At 40.1% G+C, this 22,449-nt stretch overlaps 1 protein-coding gene across 1 annotated transcript in view; it reads right to left on the bottom strand.

The window, feature by feature from the left end:
• Positions 1-1,066: 1,066 nt before the first annotated feature.
• Positions 1,067-22,449, bottom strand: part of znf462 (zinc finger protein 462) — a 41,689-nt gene continuing 20,306 nt past the window's right edge. The window contains 9 exon segments of the mRNA XM_034192623.1: positions 1,067-1,492; positions 1,494-1,689; positions 1,791-1,938; positions 5,933-6,284; positions 9,693-9,916; positions 11,663-11,802; positions 11,991-12,252; positions 18,430-18,624; positions 21,131-21,249. Coding sequence (XP_034048514.1) covers positions 1,469-1,492; positions 1,494-1,689; positions 1,791-1,938; positions 5,933-6,284; positions 9,693-9,916; positions 11,663-11,802; positions 11,991-12,252; positions 18,430-18,624; positions 21,131-21,249 — 1,660 coding nt within the window. The 3' untranslated portion in view covers positions 1,067-1,468.

Here is a 22,449-nt window from a genome sequence, read left to right as displayed (position 1 = left end):
CAGTTCAAGCAAAGTGCTGAAGTCACATCTGCCATAATTCCACTCAAGTATATAATAAATCTACAAATGGCGAGTTGGACTGTCAACCGATTCACAATGTACAATCATATTCACCCATGAATGCTGTGGTCATTTGGAAGAGTTGCATGTTTATGTAAATACTGGCGGTTCGCTCTCTTGATGCTGCTCGGATTCCTTTGAGAGCTCTTTAGAAGAGTAGCTCCCTCACAGAATGGAGCCAATCCTGCTAAATCTACCATAACTGGACACTGATCTGCCGAGATGGTTTGCTTGACCAGTCATGGGCTGTATGAAAGAAAAACACTACCTACAGTTCATGTTAGCAAATATGGTTATGCTAGCTGTGGTGTCAGCCTAACATGTTTTGATTAAAGAGTCCAGTCTGGATGCACGAACGCCAAGACGACAGGTTTCTGGTCCAAACAATCACAAAGTTTGCACTGAAAAGACGAGCGTGATCCCAGTCTTTCTTGGTGATGATGACTGATGCATTACAACCTGTATTTATGTTCTAGGCTAGCCTTTGCCGCTTTGCTCAGCTTAATTTGGTCTAACGGGCATAGTTATGACACAAAATGTGCAGCGTGAACAGGTCAACTGTGAAACAGTCAACCTGGATGACAAACGGCATCATGGTCGACAACGGAAGGGTGGTTTAAAATCATCATCAATGAAGTAACTGGACAGAAAAACCCCCCAACAAAAACGGTCAGAATGTTAATGCTGGCATGGGTAGAAAAGCTTATACGTAGTATAATATTAAGGGACCTAAAATATAACAATTTGCTACAAACATTGGGAGGGTATCTGTCAGTGTCTCTACAAATGAAAGGTTGTAATGACTTTACCAAAACTAATAAGATACGCCTCTTCCTTGAGGAACACTCCTACACATTTTGCACAGAGATGAGAAAAAAAAATGAAGGTGGAATTTCAGCAGGAAAGAAGAAAATGGTAGCTCTGCAGTGGGCTTCAAATGTAAGTATGTTTGTGTCATATTCGCCCTTTCTTTGAGATAAATTTACAGCATCCCTGTTTTGGACAAACAAAGGATGTGTAAAGCATAAAAGTCAACTCCCAATTCGTCATTTAGGACAGCATTGTTGATAAATAGTTTGATCTAGGCAGGGTCTTTCACTGTAGATTTGACCAGAATGTCAGAAATAAAGAGTTCTGTTCACTATTGGTTACCAATATATTAAATCTGTCCTAGGGGACCACTCATTTCAAGAGCTCAACCGTTTTATGCAGCAAACCTAACACTTATATATATGTAACACCTAAGATCTAAAAATGTACCAACTCATTAGAAGTCACTTTGTATTCAGGCTGACAGGTTCCATCTTTTCTTTCCCCAGATATTGTCTTATTTTTGCATCCAACTCAGTGCCAATCCTTCCAAATATTACCTTTTGCGAGCACATTGTCCCAAGAGGCTACTGTCACGTCAATCAAACTGTTGATCGTTTTTTGGTGTCGAGCAGTTCTTTGACTTCCATGTGCTCACTTTGATTTCTCTGAGAAACATCTGTGGGGGTTTCCTCCTCAGTACTGTTGTTGGACAGGTCCAACCCCGTGTCCATCAACACGGACGAGCCACTGGAAGACGGAGCTGAGGCCTGTATTGCTGAACTGGTGCTGGTGTCCGTCCGGCTGTTGCTTACCATCCTTAAAATGGAAAGCAAAAATAAAAAAATAAAAAAATAAAAAAATCTGTACTTTCAGTATGTGAAGGCATATCAACAAAAATAAGTAAAAAAATTACTAACATGCCATGTCGAAGGACGTGTCGTTCCCACTCAAAGCTGTTGGTGAAGCAGCGGCCACAGAATTCACAGGGAAGACGCTTCTCTACACCGCCGGCAACATTACTGCCACCGTTGCTGCTGCTACTACCAGATGGAGACACAAGAACCCCTAGAAAATGGGAGTTCAAAAGAGACAAACAAATACACAGAACACAATCAAGTAAGACAAGCTGGCAGGAAAAAAATTCCAAGTTTGTTCACAATATTCTAGTTTTATCAAAGATATCAGACACTGTCAACTGTTCTTTCCCATACTTTCTCTGTATGGTCTAAATAGAACCAAACCATTATGGTTTAAAGGATTTTACTGGGACATGAGAAAGTAATAATGCTATCTTAGATTTATTTGACAATTTCTTATGATGACCCACAAGGATCAGTTCTTGGGCCTCCACATTTTCACATTTATGTTAATGTAGTAGAATAAACGTTAAAAACCACACATCCAATTATTGCTTAAGGCCCTTTTTATAACAGTATTTTGACAAAAAACAATGTCAGTTAAGATGTTCAGTCTTCCATGTAGGAGTAATTTAAATGTTTACAGAAAAGGTCATCAAACGTGCTCCTGGGGATCACCTGCCCTGCATGTTTTCATACCTGCTGTACCCACAGATGATGAATTACGTCCAGAGTGCCCTGCCTCATGTTTGGCTGAGTACACCTCAATTAGCTCATTCACAGTGGGTGGAGCAGGGAGAGTTGGAAAGCACACAAAACAAGTTTATCTCCAGGAGCAGGGTTGGTGACCTCTGCTCTACAGCAGCTGGACTTCTTGTGAGTCTTCAAGACAACTGACTACTTATTAAAGCCACATCTTCAGTTTTAAACAGTAAGATGCTGTGATGAGCCCAATATACAGACTCACACACAGAGAGTATTGATTATGAACAAACGGGATCAATCTGTTCAACACAAGAAATCATTATAATGGTTTCTTTTGAGAATCGTTAACTTCTGTGTTTCCCCCAGAGGATACCGGTAGTTGGGTGTGCTTTCCCTGATGGATGCATGAAATATCCTTTAATGTCTTGGGAAACAATCAAAGGTCAGCATTATAAGTTGCAGAAGGACAGTGTTTTAGAAGTACCCCCGGCTGAGGGACGATCTGTCCAATTTCACATACATGGCTATTATTCAAAATATGCCCCTTGTTGTCCTCCGTTGTGTCCGTTGTCTTACAGATGCAGGTTTGTAAAGTAGCTGTGTGTAGTTTCGTCAATGCAGATGTTCGAGCACTCCTCACTGCACTGAACACCACAAACAGCATTACTCTTCTGGTGATGTGGTGTCTGATCCTTGGATGTATGACAATTTGTGGAAGTGAGTTAATGGGTTTGAGGAAAACTGGGACATTTAGATATCCAAACTAGGCATTTCTCAAGGCAACAACTAGATCCAGCAAAGCAAGAATAGAATGATCAGAGTCATGCCAGTTAGATTCATGGCATATTTTCTCAGATTGACAGATTAGTTATTTGCATCTTTTATCATATTCTTATGTAGAAGGATATTTGTTTACTTATTTATTCAATTTCACTGAAATATTATGTTTGTACTACTGTGCACAAAGGTTTTGAAATTATTTAATTTCAAGAAAATATTACTTTAAGGTCGAGGTTTCCAATGGCATGTGTCTTGACAAGATTTGTCAGTTTTATAACTAGGTTAATAGTACTGGTGGGCATAAAGACAGTAAAGGCCTTGGCAAGCTGACATTTGACCCCTCAATGACACTGACCTTCACTCAACTGGCTGACCCGTGACTGACCTTGCCAGGGCAATTCAGGAATCCACCTAAGAGTGTGTGTGTGTGTGTGTGTGTGTGTGAGTGAACTCTGGTCCAAATCAGATATAAAATTAAATTCCTTGACCTTGTCCTTTGTCAAGAGCAATTTTTTAATGGCAATTTCAAGATCAACCTTCATTGACATAAGTTGTACAGAAATCAGCAAAAGGGGATGAGTGGGCCCAAAAAACAGAAAGGCAGACATGACCTTGACTGGAATGATTGACCTTTGGCAAATATGACCTATTCCGGAACCCACCTCCATATGTGTGCCACATTTGGTGCAAACTGGAGTGAAACACCTCAATTTTAACCTTTGATTACCTTGACCTCAGTGATTGACCTTTGATAAATGAGATCTCACCTAAGCAATTAAAAAAAAAAAAAAAAAAAAAAAAATCTACAAATGTGTGGCAAATTTGCTGCAAGTCAGAGTGAAAAACTAACATTTTGATGGTTCTTACGAATGACCTTGGCCTGAATGTTTGATCTTGAGCCTATTTGACCTTCCTCGGGCAATGCGTGAACCCACCTGCATATGTGCCACGTTTGTTGGACATCAGAGTGGAAAAAAAAGCATCTAACTGGGATGAATCTGACTGATCAGTTCATAAGCAACAGTCTTGTTCACCCTTATGTGGCTGGAGTGTCCCAGAAGCTCACGAAAATCTTTGAAAAACACCACATAGCTGTTTTCATAAAACTGATTTACATACTGCGACGGTTTCTTGCACACCCTCAGAATCAGACTCTAAATCAGAAGAAGAGCACAACTGTGCTCAGACATATGCAGTGGAGAAACCAAACAGCCACCGCACAAACCCAGCGACACCTCGGGTCAGGATGCTGAAGGTTACTACCTTCATCAGAAAGACAGGGTGCACGGTTTGAATAGAGTCAACAAATGCTTTTCAAGGAGTGTAAAAGGAGCCGTATCTGTGAAATTGGAAAAACCTTCCCTCAACCGGCCACTTATAATGCAGCCGTCTGATTGCTCCTGAAGAAGATTAAGGATATTTCACACATCTGTCAGAGAAAGTACAGCCAGCAATCCTCTAGGGACAGGTCGACTTTAACAACTCTCAAGAGAAACTGCTCTAATCATCTCTTTTGTTGAACAGGTTGACTTTGTTTTTCCAATGGAGACTTTCTCCCCCTGAGGCTGTATATTGGGGATATCACACCATCTTTATTTTTGTCTTTTTTTAAAACTAAAGAAACCACTTGGATTAGCGCCGAAACATCTTGAAGACACCTGGAGAGTTAAATTAGTCTTTTGCAAACTTTCTCATAATGAAATTTAATTTTCTTACCCAAAGTGAGGCAGCCTTTGACAGACAGAATTAAATGTATATTACACAAATCAAATACAATAAACCTATTTCTTGGATACCCTAGCCAGAAGTGGATGAGAGCCTATGGCTTCCTCTAGACGGGACACCCATTTAATATTCAAGATGCAAGATTACTTTAAGTTCAGAAATACTATTTTAACCTAAATGTGCACTCAGTGGAGCGCTGGCCTATGCTTGTCAAGCATTGCAGTAGTTATAGCACCATCATCTGGTGACTGCAGTGTGCTACAAATGGTTTGGGAAGACTTAAAGATATATGTAGACAAACACAGACAGGGCTGGTCATCACACTGGTGTTTGGTTTGGGTTAATCAGTAAAATTATCCATCCACTAGTATCACAAATTGTCACCTAAAGCTACAGTGTGCAGAATTTAACGTCATCCAGTGGTGAGGTTGCAGAATGCATTGTGATGTTGCTTCCCTTTACAGGTTAATTTTTTTGGAGACAGGGATTCATGCTCCCATGCTGTCTCTTGTGATCAGCAATATGTATGATCCATCATTTCACATTTGAATAAATGAGGGTTCTCAGATGTTAGCCTGCGCTAGCATCCAGTAGACAGTGTACTGGGGAGTAATTGCTGCTTCATCATCTTTTATCAACAATCTTCTAACCGCAGTGCAAAAATGCAAAAGGTGGATTAAGTATGGCCCTTTTGGGCTACTGTATAACACGACAGTGCAACATGGCGGCTTCCATGAGGGGGCCCACTCCAGTGTAGATACAAAACAGCTCATTCCTAGTTTATAAAAACACATCTACTCATTGTTGCAGGTAATTATAAACCAATGAAGAGATGGTTAGAATGCTACATTCCATTTCTTCTCATAAACGCCTCTAAATCCTACATACTGTAGCTTTAAATATGGACTCTGTCCACCTGGCAGGAAGGTATAAGAAGGAGTAAGAGTGTACTGACATCATGTGTGTTCGGTAAACAGGACTTCACCGTTCACCTTGTATGGCAGGTTTCTCTGGCTCTGTCTCCTCTCTGTGTTCTTCTTGATCGTCTTCTTGTTCGTCTTCCACGTCTTCGTCTTTGATGTCATTTTCTAGCTCTTCAACATCCATCTCTGCTGAATCCTCTGCCAAATTCAACAAAGTTTCCATTTCCTCCTCCTCTTCTTCCTCCTCGTCTTCCTCCTCTTCTTCGTCGTCGTCGTCGTCCTCCTCTACTGGAGCCATCTTTCCATCCACCACCACCTCACTCATCTCTGTCTCTTCTTCCTCCTCTTCGCTGCTCCCTTGCTCCATCATCTCCAGCTGGTCCAGGTTGACCCGGCCCATCAGCTCAAAGTTGCGGATGACCTGATTGAAAACAGGAGAGTTGATTTGGTTTGGTGCACTCTGAGCACTGGAATCGCCAATGCATGTTCACTCTTTTTCTTCTTTTTTTTTGGGAGCTGAAAGTTCTAATCCAACATGGGACTTTTGTTTTCCAGCATTGACTACATGTACATGCATCATGACTTTAGTCCCCAATCAAAAGATATACAAACACAGTCACAAGGCGCAGTACTACAGGGTAAAATCTCTACATTAATCTCAGTGGTTTTGTAGCACCAAGGGTAAGAAACCAGTCTTGTAGTTCCCGTACTTTTGCTGTTATAAGTTACATTCTGTTTATGCCTTACTAAGAAATTTAAAATGTGAATGAAAGTTGTGTTTTCAATGACTACCTTGCCTTAAAAACTATTTTTCCTGCTGTGTTAAAAATGAAACTAAAGTAATGATATTAACAAGAGCAGAGATTTCTGATGTCCGCCAATCTGGATTCAGATCATCTCCAAAATTCAGTGGAGTCTTCCATGCCTTATTATCTATCCGTGGTGCAAATTTGGTGAGAATCTGTGAAGTAGTTTTGACGTAACGTTTCAAAGCCTATCTAAAGTGAAATCTTGATCAGAATCTGGATCCGGATCACCTCCAAAATTTAATGGAGTCTTCCAGGGCCTAATACGTATCTATCTGTGGTGAAAATTTCATCAAAATCTGTGCAGTAGTCTTGACGTAATCCTGCAAAGCCTATATAAAGTGAAATCCTGAGCCAAAATCAGGATGCGGATCTGGATCACCTCCAAAACTCAGTGGAGTCTTCCATGTCCTAATATGTATCCGTGGTGAAAATGTAGTCAAAGTCTGTGCAGTAGTTTTGACGTAATCCTGCTAACAGACAGACAGACAAATAAATAAATGCCAATGATTTTATCACGTCTTTGGTGGACATAACAATAGTAATAATAATAGCAATAATAATAATAAATCTACTAATGAGAAATATTAACATAAAGAAAACATTTTTGCAGCTCTTTTTTTTTTCCAGCTGCTGATGCAGACACTCAAAGTTCTTTACTATGATTAATTACATTCACCCATTCACACACTCTAATGTCATAGTGCTACCATGCAAGGCATTCAACCGCACACCAAGAGCCTCTTGGGACCCTGTTCAAGGGCACTTCAGGAATTTTTCCCACCTGATTGAGGACTGTCTGCGCCCCCACCCCACCCCAAAACAAAAGCCTGCTACTACTACTGCCAACAATAAGTACTCATTTGAAAATGCTTACGTTTTGTATGTGGGTCCCCATATTACACAATAAAACGCTAGTTTCTCAACTATACTAAAGTCCATATCCACATTTTTAGAATTATAAATTTGTTTGTCTCATGACTGAAGAAAACAAAAACTTAAACACTAAACTTGGCAGTTGTATATTTGCATATGTAACATCGTGGCACTTTGGAAATTTAGACAGTTGTTTGCCTCAGGCCTGCTGACTATATCATGTAAAACCAGCGCTGACTTTAGAGCACATTTGAACAACCTGAAGTCACAGTTATTTAAATCAGACAAGTATCTCATTACAACTCACAGCTCCAAGGCATAGTGTTGATTAAGAGGTAATTCAACAAGATTACATTCACCCAGTGAAGAACAACAGAACCTGCACTTCCGTCAAGGGCCTACACTGCACAACATCTGGAATCCTAAAGCTATACCTACATTACAGGTGTTCATGCACAGTTCAGCTTTTAGGTAAACTCCATTTTTTTTTCTGTCAAGATTGAAACTTCTGTGGAAAATACAACTCGCATGAGATGCACATATTGAAAAAGACCAATAAAAAAAAGATGACATCAATGTGCATTAAGTGACCATCAGTGTAACTCAAATCCTGCTGATGTTTTAAGGGGTCATAGCATCAACCATTTTAATCAATCTTGTATCGGTCAGCAGGGGTCTTTAAAAACATATTTAAATTTGTAGCTAGAACTAATCAGGCAATTCTCAAGTGATGCTTCAGAAAAAAAGACAAAAAAAAAAAAAAACATTTCTCAGAGAAAACCCCATGTTTGTGCCTGCTGATTCAAATGAAAAGGAGCTCCTGTTGGCCACGCCCACTCTTCCTTTTCAGGGGCTATGTCTCTCTGTCTTTCTCCCATAGTATACGTGAGTATTCCACACAGAGCAAAGACTAGCTCAGTGGACATGTCTTAAGCCCCCTTTCACACTGGGCCTGCGTAGAGTTGCATTGTGCTGCGTATCTATTACGCGGGAATAGTGTTACATAGACTTGCATACAGTAGCAGCGTGTTGCATAGACTTGTGTAGAGTAGTGCGTCCAGTGCTCTACGCCAAATGTCCCAAAAAATTAAACATGTTTAATTTTATAACTTTAAACGTTTAATTTTTTTGCTTACATTTCATGGACCCCTTTGCGTCCCTCAGCGTATTACCACGTGGGGGCTGCATAAGCATGGTGTAATCACTAAGCCGCATTACGCAACTCTACAGTGGCTTTATATTTAAAAAGTTGTTTCAGTCTGAAAACCTATATTCAAGTAAAACTACAGTTATGACCATAAAAAAGGAACAAATATACTGAAGTAAAAGTAGATTACCAACTCAAAAAAAGAGACTCGAGGAAGAGTATAAATCCAAGTTTAAAAAAAGGATCATCAAAAATGCTTGTTCATAAAATATACATGTATGTATATATATATATATATATATATATATATATATATATATATATATATATATATATATATATATATATACACTTTACTCATACGTTATTTGCACTGCGTTATTACCAACCCCTGGTAACTTTGTTAGGTGAACAGCCACGTAATTGTCTAACTATATGGGTGGACAGCCACGCAACCGTCGCGAACAGTACAGGTGAACAGCCACGTAACCGTCGTTAACTGTAAAAACAAAGTCACATAACTGTTGCTAATTGTACAGGTGAACAGCCAAGTAACTGTATAGCTGTACAGATGAACAGCCACGCAACCGTCGCTAACTGTAAAAACAGCCACGCAACCATCACCAACTGTAAAGGCAAACAGCCACGTAACAGTCGCCAACTGTAAACACAAACAGCCATGGGCTTGTTGCTAACAGTCAAGATTATCAGCTACGCAACAGTCCCTGAATGCGTGCCGAGGTGACACTGGTGTTCAGTGGTGCTGAAGTAAAACTGACGCTGACACTGCTCTGCCATTACAATGCACAAGAGTGGGAGTGGCAAGCACCAGGTCATCTCTATTTAAAGTGAGAGGCACAGAAACTTTCTTAAAGCCATATTTTAGGTTTTATTATTTTAGAATTCAACGTGTCTGTGAGGAATTTTTGGCTGCAAACTGTAAAATTTGATTGCAAGATGCCTGATGACTTATTTCATGTTTGTACAGCCCCAAACTGACCTTGTGCTCAACACGGAGATGCTCCTCCAGCAGGCTCTGTCGGTTGCTGTCATAATAGCACAGCTGACACTGATACGGTTTGATCTCATCGTGCTTTTGGAGGTGCATCTGCAGGGCCTGGTCATTGGAGCACGTGAAGGTACATTTGTAGCAACGGAACACAAGGCCCTGAAGGTGGCGTGACAGCTTGGAGCGGCTCACCTCCAGCGGAGCCACACGCTCCTCTGATGGAGGGAGAGGAGAATAAATTGTGGGATTAGGAGATTGGAGAGATGACAATGTAAGAAAAAGGAGGGGGGTGGAGAGAAAGAGCACAGAACAGAAAGAGAAACAGATCAACAGGAACAGTGTGACCAAACCACAGACAGGGAAGAGGAGGTGTGGGTGTGTACGAGAGATTTCAAAAGGCATGCATACACACAAAGCATTTAGCAAAAGTTTATTAGTTTCAGTTCAAAGATCCCATCTCATTTTTGTAATGGCTTAAATTTAAATAATGAATGGCTCAACAAAACATTCTGAATATTTGTTGTAATTAAATATTCACCAGGACCAGGCTAAATCTGAGAAATTTTTATTAAAAAAGTCCTTAAACATTACAGAATCGTGCAATTATTTAAAACATTGCAAGGATCAGTCGTGGGATTAGGAGGATTTCCCAATAAAACAATGACATTTAAATGTTTTCCAGCCAGCTGTTTTAAATACATAAAACAAAGACAGGAGAAAACCGCTGCCACCTCAAACTTCAGCATAACTGGAAAATGCAAGCTTTATAAATTGAGTTAAAACTAACACCTAATCAGTGGTCTTAATCTGGTGGCCCAGGGGCTGGGTAGGGACCATAACATGGAGATTAGTGGATCAGTGGACTGCCTTGATGTGTATCATTACCTATGGCCTGCAAAATAATTGTACTTTTAGAAGTTACAGCTGAGATATTTTGGTACTTATTTTGGTACTGGTCTTAGGCAACTCTCACACCTGGTCAGATTTAAGGCCAAGCTTTCCCAGAGGACTGACTCTGCAAAACTCTTATATAGCCTGGGAAAAATTCAGCATATGGTACAGCTCAGTGCAATTTGGGAAAAGATGATTACACTGGTCCCAGTTTTTAATATGTTCACAGTTTTGCACAAGTCTGTCAATCTTGTAAATAACTCACCTTAACTTGTCCTCAGCTTTGGACAGCTCGGGTAAGCTTGGCACAACTTGCATCTAATTTTCAGACAGATCATGGATAGAGTTACCCCTGGGATTACAGCCATGCCATGCTGAGCACACCTGATCCCGTTTCATCTCAGAAGTGAGCCAGCGTAGGGCTGATTAGTACTTGGATGGAAAGAGATATCCTGATCCAACACCTGAAGTTGAGTACGAGTTGTCTGGAGTCGAGTATGTTTTTAATGGTGTGTACATCCAAATAAAGCCAAGTTGCCCTGAAGTATCCCCAGTTGAGTCTGAGTTAAGGTGAGCTAGTTTCACAGAGTTCTTAAAAATTTTTAAGATGTTCAAAAGTGGTACAGGTTTACCTGATCTTTCCCGATTTGTGCCGAACAATATAGAGTAGTATGCCGAGTTCTCCCAATCTTATATATGAAATGTGTAGCACTGCTACTCTGAAAGTGGCAAGTGTTGCTTACGAAAACTGGCATAGGTGTGCCAAGCTGCAATTGAGAAATGGCCCAAATCAGCACCAAACTGAGCCAAGCGGTGGAGTTGCTTTAGAGCAGGTGGACATGCAGGTTTTCCTTGGTACCAGATCATCTCAGCATGTGGTTTCACAAATCAAAAGCACAGTCTTGGCCCTGCATGACACACCGTGAGCTACAAGACATTCTTGGGCTTCGTAAATAAAACTGGATCGATTAGAAAATACAGGGACGTTACATCTTCCGACTAAAGTCGACCACCCCTAATGTTTGAGAGTGTGTTATGGTGTTGGTAGATTCATTTTGCACGAGTCGTACCTTTGTGCAGGACAATGTGGTCGATCATATTGCTCTTGTGTTTGGTGTGGTAGAGGCAGAGAGGACAGCGCATGTCTTTCAAGGAATCATCAGGTGCACTGCTGTTGTGACCTGCCTCCACGTGTATGCTGAAGTTATTCCTGAAATGCAGGCAGAGATAGCAAATGGGATCATGGGAGGACCTAATGAGGTGTTTGTGCTCATCATTCAAAAAAGAGGGATACGATTGATGGGATTTCGAGGAGGTTTAACAGGAAACCCCAACCCCAATTAACTGTTGGACAATAATATATATCAGATAATATGTTGTGTTAAAGTCCTTCCTTACTTATACCAGGTGAAAAAAGAGCAGTCTTTGCACTTGAAGAGCTTTTTGCCTCCGTGGCGGTCCCTGTAGTGCCGGCGTAGGCTCTGCATATATCCAGAGCTGAAATCACAGAACTCACAAGTGAGAATACCATCTGGTCGACTGTCAGAAATTGTCGAGCTACCAGGTGTTAAGCTTGAAGACATCTGACTGCGAGAGGCCAGCTGGTAATGACTAAGCTGCTGACGAACATCCGGGGGCTCCAGGTATGATGGTTCTGGTTCTGTAAGACAGCAGAAAATGGGTTTTTGTTATAATGTAACAAGTTCTACAGATTCATGCACTGCAAAAACTGTACCTCTCAAAATAAGACAAATAATCTGAAATCTAGCCAAATTATATTGTATAAAGCAAAAAAATAAAAAATAAAAAATCTGCCAGTGGTGTAAGAAAAATTTACTTGGTTAGAATTCTCAAAACTAGTAAAATGTCTAGGCACTGAATCATCAAACTAGACAGAATTCTTATTTTAAGATTAGCCTCTGTGTTACAGTAAGGAAAACAATCTTGTTCCTTTGCTTGAATGATTTATATTAATGCTTGATATTAGCTGGAAAAACCTATCAAGAAAACGTGAGATACATTTTCCCAAAATAATTTCCCTTTTTTTAATGCTCGACAAGAATATTTTTCTATTTAGACAAAAATTAAGTCATATTTTCTTTAAACAAGTTTTTTTTTTTTTACTTTCTTTGCTATGAGTTTTTGCAGTGTGGACAAGAAAAGGTGAAAATTAATAAGTTTTTCATGAAAAACAAGGCAAACGTTCTTGGTTTTCAGTTCTTAAAATATATTTACTTTCCCAGTTTTTCCTCCACGTCTGTATGGGTGTTTTCATCCACGTCTGTATGGGTTTTTGTGTGTGTTCTAAAATAATGTTTCTGAACTTCTCAACAAGGGTCAGACAGAAGTCAGACTACCAGAGCAAGAATTCTAGCTGAGGAAGCTTCTGTGATTTGAAGCGAAACGTCCTCGCGTCAAGCAACCCAGCCCAGTCAAAGGTTCAAGCTTCTCTACTAAGAAAAAAATTAAAGATTTTTTTTCTCCACTTTCATAAACTTTGCAAGACAGATAATTTATTTATTTACATTTTCATTACGTTTCTTAAGAAAATAATGTAAACTGGGGAATCAACAGAATTAAAACAGTTTGGGAAACTATGGGTTGTTTCACAATTACAAAAAGGACAAAGGAGCTAGATTTCAACTCACAAAAGCCATTAACATGCCAGCCTAACTCGAATCCAATACTGTATATAATGTAGTTAGTTATGATGAGATTTCTGTATATGTGACACATGATAGGCTTGAAGATTAAACTATACATGTACAGTATTAGATTTTCAAACATTTTTATTCATAAAAAGAAAGAACCATCCATTTGATTCACTGTGGCAGACAGCAGTTGAATCTTGCCTCTCTTGAGAAGACGACACCATCGAGAATTTGTTGTGTTCATGCCAAACGTCCCTCCCCCCTTCACACATAAATAAGTAACTGTGGCTGTCATCTTTCCTGCCTTATTCCCCGTCTCAAGAGTCTATAATATCAGTGAGCAGCTCATCTTCTCGTCCTACTCTGAGCCTCCACCACATCAATAAATAAACCACAGCGACACTATTAGAACATTTTATCCATGTGAAAAATGCCTCATTCAGCAATCAAAATATGAGGAACTGTGAAAGGAAGAAAGAAGAAGAAGAAAAAAAAAAAACCTTTTTGGAAAGTTTTACTTCCAAAAATGCTTGAGAACAAGTTCCCGCTTCATAGCTGATTCATGCCTTTAATATAATGTTCTTTCTGCATTCTAGAGAAGCAGAGAAATGGGAGTGGAGGAATCTATCATGTGTTGATACTTCTTCTCAAATGAATACAGGTGCCAAAAAAAACTGTCAAAGGAAGGCATGAAGACATCTCAAAAGAACTCAAAACAACTAACAAGGAGAGAAATACTGAATATGTAATTTTTATATGTATTTTTTTTTTGAGGATGGTGTAATTTTAATTTTTTTATTTTGGGGGGGGGGGGGTGTCATTTTTTGGTTAAGAATTATAACGTTACAGGTCTAACAGTCCAAAAGTTAAATGCACTAACTATTTTTCAAAATCTAGGTAATTGGTTTTATGAAAAGAATGTGCACTTCCGTCTCAACGGGGGCTGACACCTTTACACGACCACCAGTCTCTACCTGAAAACAACAGTGGGTTTTCTTCCTACAAGACACCACATATGTCTTAAGTAATACAAACAGCATGGTACAGTGTGGTAACTCTGTCTGGAATTGAATAGCCGTGCAAAAAAGAAGAGGGGAGGGAAGCCACCAAGACACCTATCATAACTCTGAAGGAGATATAGGCATCTGACGATGAGAATGGACAAACGTTGTATAGTGCAACTTTCCACTGTTGCATCCCCAGTTATTCAGCTTCACTGCAGGCACACAAAAGGATTTTCTTAAAATATGTAAAATTTCAGCTGCAATTTGCCAGAAGGCACATGGACGATTCAAGCCTAGATCTGAGCAGCCTTATTTCCCCCTCTTTCTAAAATATGTATGATCTCTGATCTATCCATCATGCAGTTTAAGATGCATCCTGGGTATCACACTAATGTGCATCTCAAACCACTTCAGCAACAATCTTCAATCTAACGTAACTGCTAAAAAAAGCACATAAACAGCTGTTCCACAGCAAACATCTGAAGTGCTGATGTTTACACAATCAACTGAAGATCCTATCGATAGTCTGGCGCAGCAGAACAGCATTGAATTTTCCGGCCTTGCTGTTTCTCAATGCTTCATTTGTCTTGGTGAAGCACAGCCGACAGTGGCGGTTGGTGCGCTGAGGAATGCTGCGGTGCTGCAGCTCCAGGGAAGATCCCACAGCTCCAGCAGCAAGGTGACAGCTGCTGCCAAGAACACGCTAGAACCCAAATCTGCAGCTCCATCTATAAAGCAAGAAACCTCTGTGCGAGTATGTGGCTTGCAAATCTCTCTGTTTGTCAGATTGACCTCAGCTTTCGGATATGTCGTGAGCATGGCACAATTATTTGCATCCTTTAATTCTGAAAATTTGGGGGAATAATTTTCAAAACCTTTATTTCCATTACATGGTTGGCCCGATCGGGAAATGTATTGCTTCTCCAAAGGTGCTTGTCGATAAAATCAAGTGCACCCTCTCTTCTATGATGTTCACTGCACCAGTTTAATCAGCTAACGTTACCTTAGCCTTTGCTGAACAATCAATGGGTCCCACGATTTACCCAGACTGACTGCAAATATGACTAAATTAAAAGTAGTTTTATTTATTTTTTGGTGGGTTTTTTGCGGCATTTTGTAAATGCGGAAATCCACTCCGTCGTCAAAAATGTACCCCTGTGAACAAATCAAGCACACCTCTCTTCTTCTGTGCCGGATAACGGCAGCCAACATCCTTACTGTTGCATTGCTGCCACCTTCTCCATCAGTTCTGTTATAGCAGTACTAAATCCTCTCGATGAGTCCAGTGTCTTAAGTATTTAAAAAGCCAACACTCCCCCCTCCCACTTGACCTTATGTCTAAAACTGTCAGCAAATCACCCAAACAAATTCATACTTATTACAATATTCCACCATACATACCCTTTACGTTACCTAAAAATAAAAAAAATCTAAACAGATTGAGCCTTCAAAACACGTTTGGAAATCATACTGTTTTTGCTTTTCCCCTAATGGTCAAAAAGTAAAACACACAGGTACTAGTACTTTCATATTAGTGGAATGGGGTTCAACTACCTACAGTGGTCTTGCTAAAAGCCAAAATATATGAAAACACAATGGTTATCAATCAATCCACACATTTCACAGCAAACCTAAATGTTCCTGAATCACATTATCAATAACTACTGTATTCACATCCATATGCTTGTGCTTCATGTACAATAACTGTGATCATTCCTTCCTATATATGTGTGTGTGTGTATATATATATATATATATATATATATATATATATATACACACTTAACAAAAATATAAACGCAACACTTTTGGTTTTGCTCCCATTTTGTATGAGATGAACTCAAAGATCTAAAACTTTTTCCACATACACAATATCACCATTTCCCTCAAATATTGTTCACAAACCAGTCTAAATCTGTGATAGTAAGCACTTCTCCTTTGCCGAGATAATCCATCCCACCTCACAGGTGTGCCATATCAAGATGCTGATTAGACACCATGATTAGTGCACAGGTGTGCCTTAGACTGCCCACAATAAAAGGCCACTCTGAAAGGTGCAGTTTTATCACACAGCACAATGTCACAGATGTCGCAAGATTTGAGGGAGCGTGCAATTGGCATGCTGACAGCAGGAATGTCAACCAGAGCTGTTGCTCGTGTATTGAATGTTCATTTCTGTACCATGAGCTGTCTCCAAAGGCGTTTCAGAGAATTTGGCAGTACATCCAACCAGCCTCACAACCGCAGACCACGTGTAACCACACCAGCCCAGGACCTCCACATCCAGCATGTTCACCTCCAAGATCGTCTGAGACCAGCCACTCGGACAGCTGCTGAAACAATCGGTTTGCATAACCAAAGAATTTCTGCACAAACTGTCAGAAACCGTCTCAGGGAAGCTCATCTGCATGCTCGTCGTCCTCATCGGGGTCTCGACCTGACTCCAGTTTGTCGTCGTAACCGACTTGAGTGGGCAAATGCTCACATTCGCTGGCGTTTGGCACGTTGGAGAGGTGTTCTCTTCACGGATGAATCCCGGTTCACACTGTCCAGGGCAGATGGCAGACAGCGTGTGGGTGAGCGGTTTTCTGAAGTCAATGTTGCGGATCGAGTGGCCCATGGTGGCGGTGGGGTTATGGTATGGGCAGGCGTCTGTTATGGACGAAGTACACAGGTGCATTTTATTGATGGCATTTTGAATGCACAGAGATACTGTGACGAGATCCTGAGGCCCATTGTTGTGCCATACATCCAAGAACATCACCTCATGTTGCAGCAGGATAATGCACGGCCCCATGTTGCAAGGATCTGTACACAATTCTTGGAAGCTGAAAATGTCCCACTTCTTGCATGGCCGGCATACTCACCGGACATGTCACCCATTGAGCATGTTTGGGATGCTCTGGACCGGCGTATGACAGCGTGTACCAGTTCCTGCCAATATCCAGCAACTTCGCACAGCCATTGAAGAGGAGTGGACCAACATTCCACAGGCCACAATTGACAACCTGATCAACTCTATGCGAAGGAGATGTGTTGCACTGCATGAGGCAAATGGTGGTCACACCAGATACTGACTGGTATCCCCCCCCCAATAAAACAAAACTGCACCTTTCAGAGTGGCCTTTTATTGTGGGCAGTCTAAGGCACACCTGTGCACTAATCATGGTGTCTAATCAGCATCTTGATATGGCGCACCTGTGAGGTGGGATGGATTATCTCAGCAAAGGAGAAGTGCTCACTATCACAGATTTAGACTGGTTTGTGAACAATATTTGAGGGAAATGGTGATATTGTGTATGTGGAAAAAGTTTTAGATCTTTGAGTTCATCTCATACAAAATGGGAGCAAAACCAAAAGTGTTGCATTTATATTATTGTTGAGCAACCTGATTTTTCCTTATATGATAAAAACGAGCCATTACCTGACTTAATTTATGCATTCAGTAATGAAATTGAGAATGCACGATGTAGACATTATTCCTAAAGTCATTTTAGTTTGTTTGTTTGTTTACTTTTGAGCATCCTCAAATAAACAGGTAGCAGGGAGATTTTTTAAAATTCAAAACAAACACCCCCCCCCCCCCGCCCCGCCCACCAAACATTTTTATTGTGTGTTTCTCAATTTCTACAGGAGAGTTGGGATAAATAAATAGATAAATTTTTCGAATGGTTTCCAGGTGCCAGTCTCTAACAGCTTCTGAAAAAATTCTGATGGAAAAAAAAGTCCTTTTCATTCCGCCATTTCCAGACAATGAAAATCCGACGAGGGGGCGGGACCACTCCTTCCACAAGGCGTGCTCACAGGCGAATGACGTCACCGACAGGCGTGGAAAAACTCACGCATGCGCACGAGGGTTCAAGCATGTCTGACGTAAAAACATATGAATGAAATCCATATAGTTTTTAAAAAAAATAAAAAGGTACGATACTTTATGGACACACCACGTATATGTAGCACATATGGAAGTATCACAGTACCCCTTTAAGTGATTGGTCAGACATACAGAATATACAAAGTTTTGTAAGACACACAAAAGTTGAGTTCTTGACTCAAAATTTCAGGCACTCTTAAGTTCTGTTGAGGTATGTATTAGAGAGCTGTTTACAAAATCGAATTCTGATTTTCCAAATTAGTCCTAAGAAGTCTATAATGAGGTGTCATTTTATGGGCTCCTCATACCATCTGGAATTGTGGGAGTCTCCTCAGGGCTTGCGGTAGGCTTGGAGGGTTTCATGGTGGCGTGGGCAGCCTGGGTAGAAGCCCGGATTTTGGGCAGCGTCAGGGCCTCACCGTGGACCCTCAGCGAGTGCTCCTTCAGCTGGCTGATGGTCATAGAGGAGAATGGACACGACACGCACTTGTATGTGTGCTCACCTGAAGGAAAACAAACCAAAGTCACCAGTGTGAAGGGATTATTAAATATAATATTAGGATTTGCAATGAATACATTTTAACAGATGGTTTTCCCCAAATAAATAATATAAACTTTATTCCTACAACTCCCCACAGGGTAGTTATGTGACAAATGGATCACCTTGTACTTGGCAGTTGCACTTGTACTTTTAATGCTCCCTTTGATTAATTACTGTAATTTTTAAAAGAAAATGAAATGATCGCTTTATTCAAAATCCAAACTACAAGGGCACTCACTGGAGCGTGTATGTGAAACTTTCTAGTTCAATCCCTTTTTCTACAGATGTGCTGGAGAAAGTATTACAGAAACAGATTCTACTAATACAGTCTATTTCTCACACTGAATTTGTTTCCCTTCTTTGTGCAAACCCATTTGGACCTAACTGTTTAAACAAACAAAAACGTAAAACATATTAAAGAATAAGAAAAACACAGTATGTGTTTGCAGCACAAGTTAAAAAAAGAAAACTAGGGGCAGAATAAACTGTGTAAATATGCAATATGTTCAGATATGTGTTGTGGTAGTCATGGAGACAGTTGGTTTAGTAAAGTGAAGTCATCAGCAAGTTTTTCAATAAACTAAATCAATACAGTTTGAATTCAGTACAAGTCTGTTCATGTTTCATTGTGGGAGTGATGCTTTTACCATTTTTAAATTACCTTAGTAATAAAACAAACTACTTAAAATTTGTTTTTTATGGCTCCACCTCTTGAAGTTCACTGTAGAATACAGTGATGGGCATTTCATAACAGGTCAAACAAACACTGTTATCAAGCTTTGAAAAACATTTCATTTTACAAGGTTTTGTTTCAGCATATTTAAAAATTTTGATCCAACCACTGGGGGGGAGCAGGAGTAACAGGAAGACAGAGGATGGGAAGGAGACGAACAGTAGCAGCCAGTAATCCAGTAGCAAGCACCATTTCTGGCATTTATATTTGTATTTACATTTCACAAAATCTTTCTTATTTTTACTTTGGATACTCTGTGTGCTTCTTACCCTGTGTGCTGCTATACAATGCTGCTAGAACCTCAAACCTGAGGGAGTCTTCCCAAGGGATTAATAAAGTTCTATCTAATCTCTAAATGCAATGAGCTCTATTGTGTCACATTCAGAAATACAGATCGCGATTCATGTTTTTCTTTTGTCATGTTTGAGTCACTTGCATTCACATCGGAATATTTCCCCAGATTGTTTGCATGTTATTCAGAACGCTGCTGTGAGGTTTCTGTCCAAAATCATGCAAACATGTTACATTTATTAATTTCTCTGCATCAACTGCCCATTAATTACATTGCCCAGTTTGCAATTCTGGTTAGACATCAGAACCCTGCACGGCCAAGCTACATAACGCTGACACAAGCATATGTTGCTAGCAGTGCCCTTTCACTCAAACAGCATTCTGGGAAACTGAGTTCTGAACCACCCAAATGGTTTGAAATTTACACACACACACACACACACACACACACACACACACACACACACACACACACACACACACACACACACACACACACACACACACACACACACACACACACACACACACTCTGAAAAGGCAAATTTTTTTCATCACAAAGATGAGGAAAAAAAAAACCTTGTGATTCACTTACTTGAATACTATATAACACAGTGGTAACAAAGAAAATATTTTTTTAAGAAATTGTAAAAAAGAAAAAAAAAGAAAAAGTATCTTTAAAATGTGTGGACTTGTAATAAAGAATAAACTCTTTAAAATGACTTATTCTTAATTAAATTTCTGATGTTATTTGTCTATTTGAATGTGTCCTGTATTGTATTGTGAAGTATTTTGTGATAATTCTTCAAGAAAGGTAACATTTATTTAGTTTTATCTTTAATGCATTTTAGTCAGAACAGCTCCAAGACGGCACTTTGATTTGTCCATTTGAGATGCAGTGGTATAATTAAATATCCCCCCCCCCGCCTGCATTTTTTAAAATCATCACACACACACACACACAAAATCACAACATCAAGTTGGTTCATCAAATCAGTCAAACTCAGCATTTTCTAAATTTTACTCCCATTTCTTGCTCTCTGCAACAGAGGGGAGCAACCAAATACTTTTTAAAAAATAAGTTTTTATAGTTTTTCAGTTCAAATTGTGCATTTTTCTTATGCACTGACTATTAGAGGGAAATCTTTTGCATTTACTTTTTTCCCCGGATGCTTGCAGTCCGGCGCCGCCCCAAAACAAAAACAGAAGCAAGCTAAGAATTACACTGAATATTTCTTAAACAATTTTAACATATTTATCACAGCTACTTGTGGCGTGATGTTAACTGGGCATGCTCAATTATGCATAGCTAATGCACTCTGCTGGCTACATTGCGCCGGGTGCGCTAAATCATGCACAGCGTTGTACCTAGCAGTAGCTTATTACCTTATCATGCACCTGTTAAATGTGATTTAATGTGTGATTGTGTGTTCTCTTTCTTTACCTGTATGCGTCTTGTACAGGTGGCTCTTCAAGCGACTCACGTAGGAAGATTTAAAGGGGCAGAACTTGCACTTAAAGGGCTTGTGGTGACCGTGGTGAGACTGCACATGTCTGTCTAGACTGGTGATGAGGAAGAACAAAAAAATCCAGAATGGAGCATATAAGATAAGAGGATAAAAGAAGACAAAAAACATGAGACAAAGACAAAAGCACAAGACGAGAATAGCTCTGCAGCATCCGCTATGCAGATGTCATCGAAGCAAATTTTTTTCTCCATTTAACCTCACAACAGCTACACATGGAGTGAAATCATCTACTCACAATCCCCGGGTGGGAATAAATGTGTGAGTTCCTGTGGGGACGGTGGTTGTGTTTTTAATGCCAGCCTCTTCGGTGGCACGGGAATGTGGCTTCTTTCTGGGTCAGGGCATAGAGAGTACAGAGGGATTACACCTGAGAGTTCAGAGGAGATGACGTGTCTCTCTCTCTCTCTCTCTCTCTCTGTGCGTCACTAATTTCTTTGCCTTACTCTATTTGGAGTTAGAAAATCCTACATAAGATCTATGATTTGGAACATATATGATGGTAAAGAGAACAAAACTGTTGAACAAGTAAAGATCCATTTATTTCCCAGAGAAGCTGGTGTAAGACTCTTAAGATATTGTTGAACACTAGAAAGTGAACTTTTAGAAGCAAACTTAAAATATCAAAGTGTTACTATACCTGAAAATCAGGCCGTGTTTTTAAATTTGGGTCTACAGTCTTTGATGTCATAAAGGTTTGTGAAACATCAGGCAAGAAGTCAAACGATTTGATAATTTACTGTAATCTTCCCTTCCAAGGTCCATGTCTCAGGGGTGTTTTTATCCACCACCACCCCCCCTTCTTTTTCTTTGACAGTTTTTGAACTATTGCGTAGTGGTTGGAAAAAGCAATTAATGCCTACCAGGGTCGAGCATTGCACATTAAAAACTGTACACAACTCTTATTCAGAAAATATTTATACAAAGACCATGGCTAGTATAGACTTAACACCCTGGGAGACATTAATGATGTAGTTGTAGTGTGGGTACCTGGTCATACGGGTATTTCGGGTAATAAGAGAGTGGACAGGCTCACAAAGTTGGGGTTCACAGCCAATTGTAGGGGTGTCAACTGCTGTGCAGAAGACTGCCCTCCAGAACTGGATCAGGAAGCAGCACCACAAATGATGGTAACACTTGAGTGACTGCAGGCAGGCAAGACAGCTCATAGAAGGACCAAACCTAAGGCTTACGAGGGAGCTGGTTGGCTGCCTAGAAGTATAATAAGTACAGTGGT

The sequence above is a fragment of the Thalassophryne amazonica genome, chromosome 17 (genome assembly GCF_902500255.1).
Source record: "Thalassophryne amazonica chromosome 17, fThaAma1.1, whole genome shotgun sequence".
Classification (NCBI taxonomy): domain Eukaryota; kingdom Metazoa; phylum Chordata; class Actinopteri; order Batrachoidiformes; family Batrachoididae; genus Thalassophryne; species Thalassophryne amazonica.
Note: the sequence above shows the minus strand (reverse complement) of the source record. Positions and strands in the feature narration are given on the sequence as shown.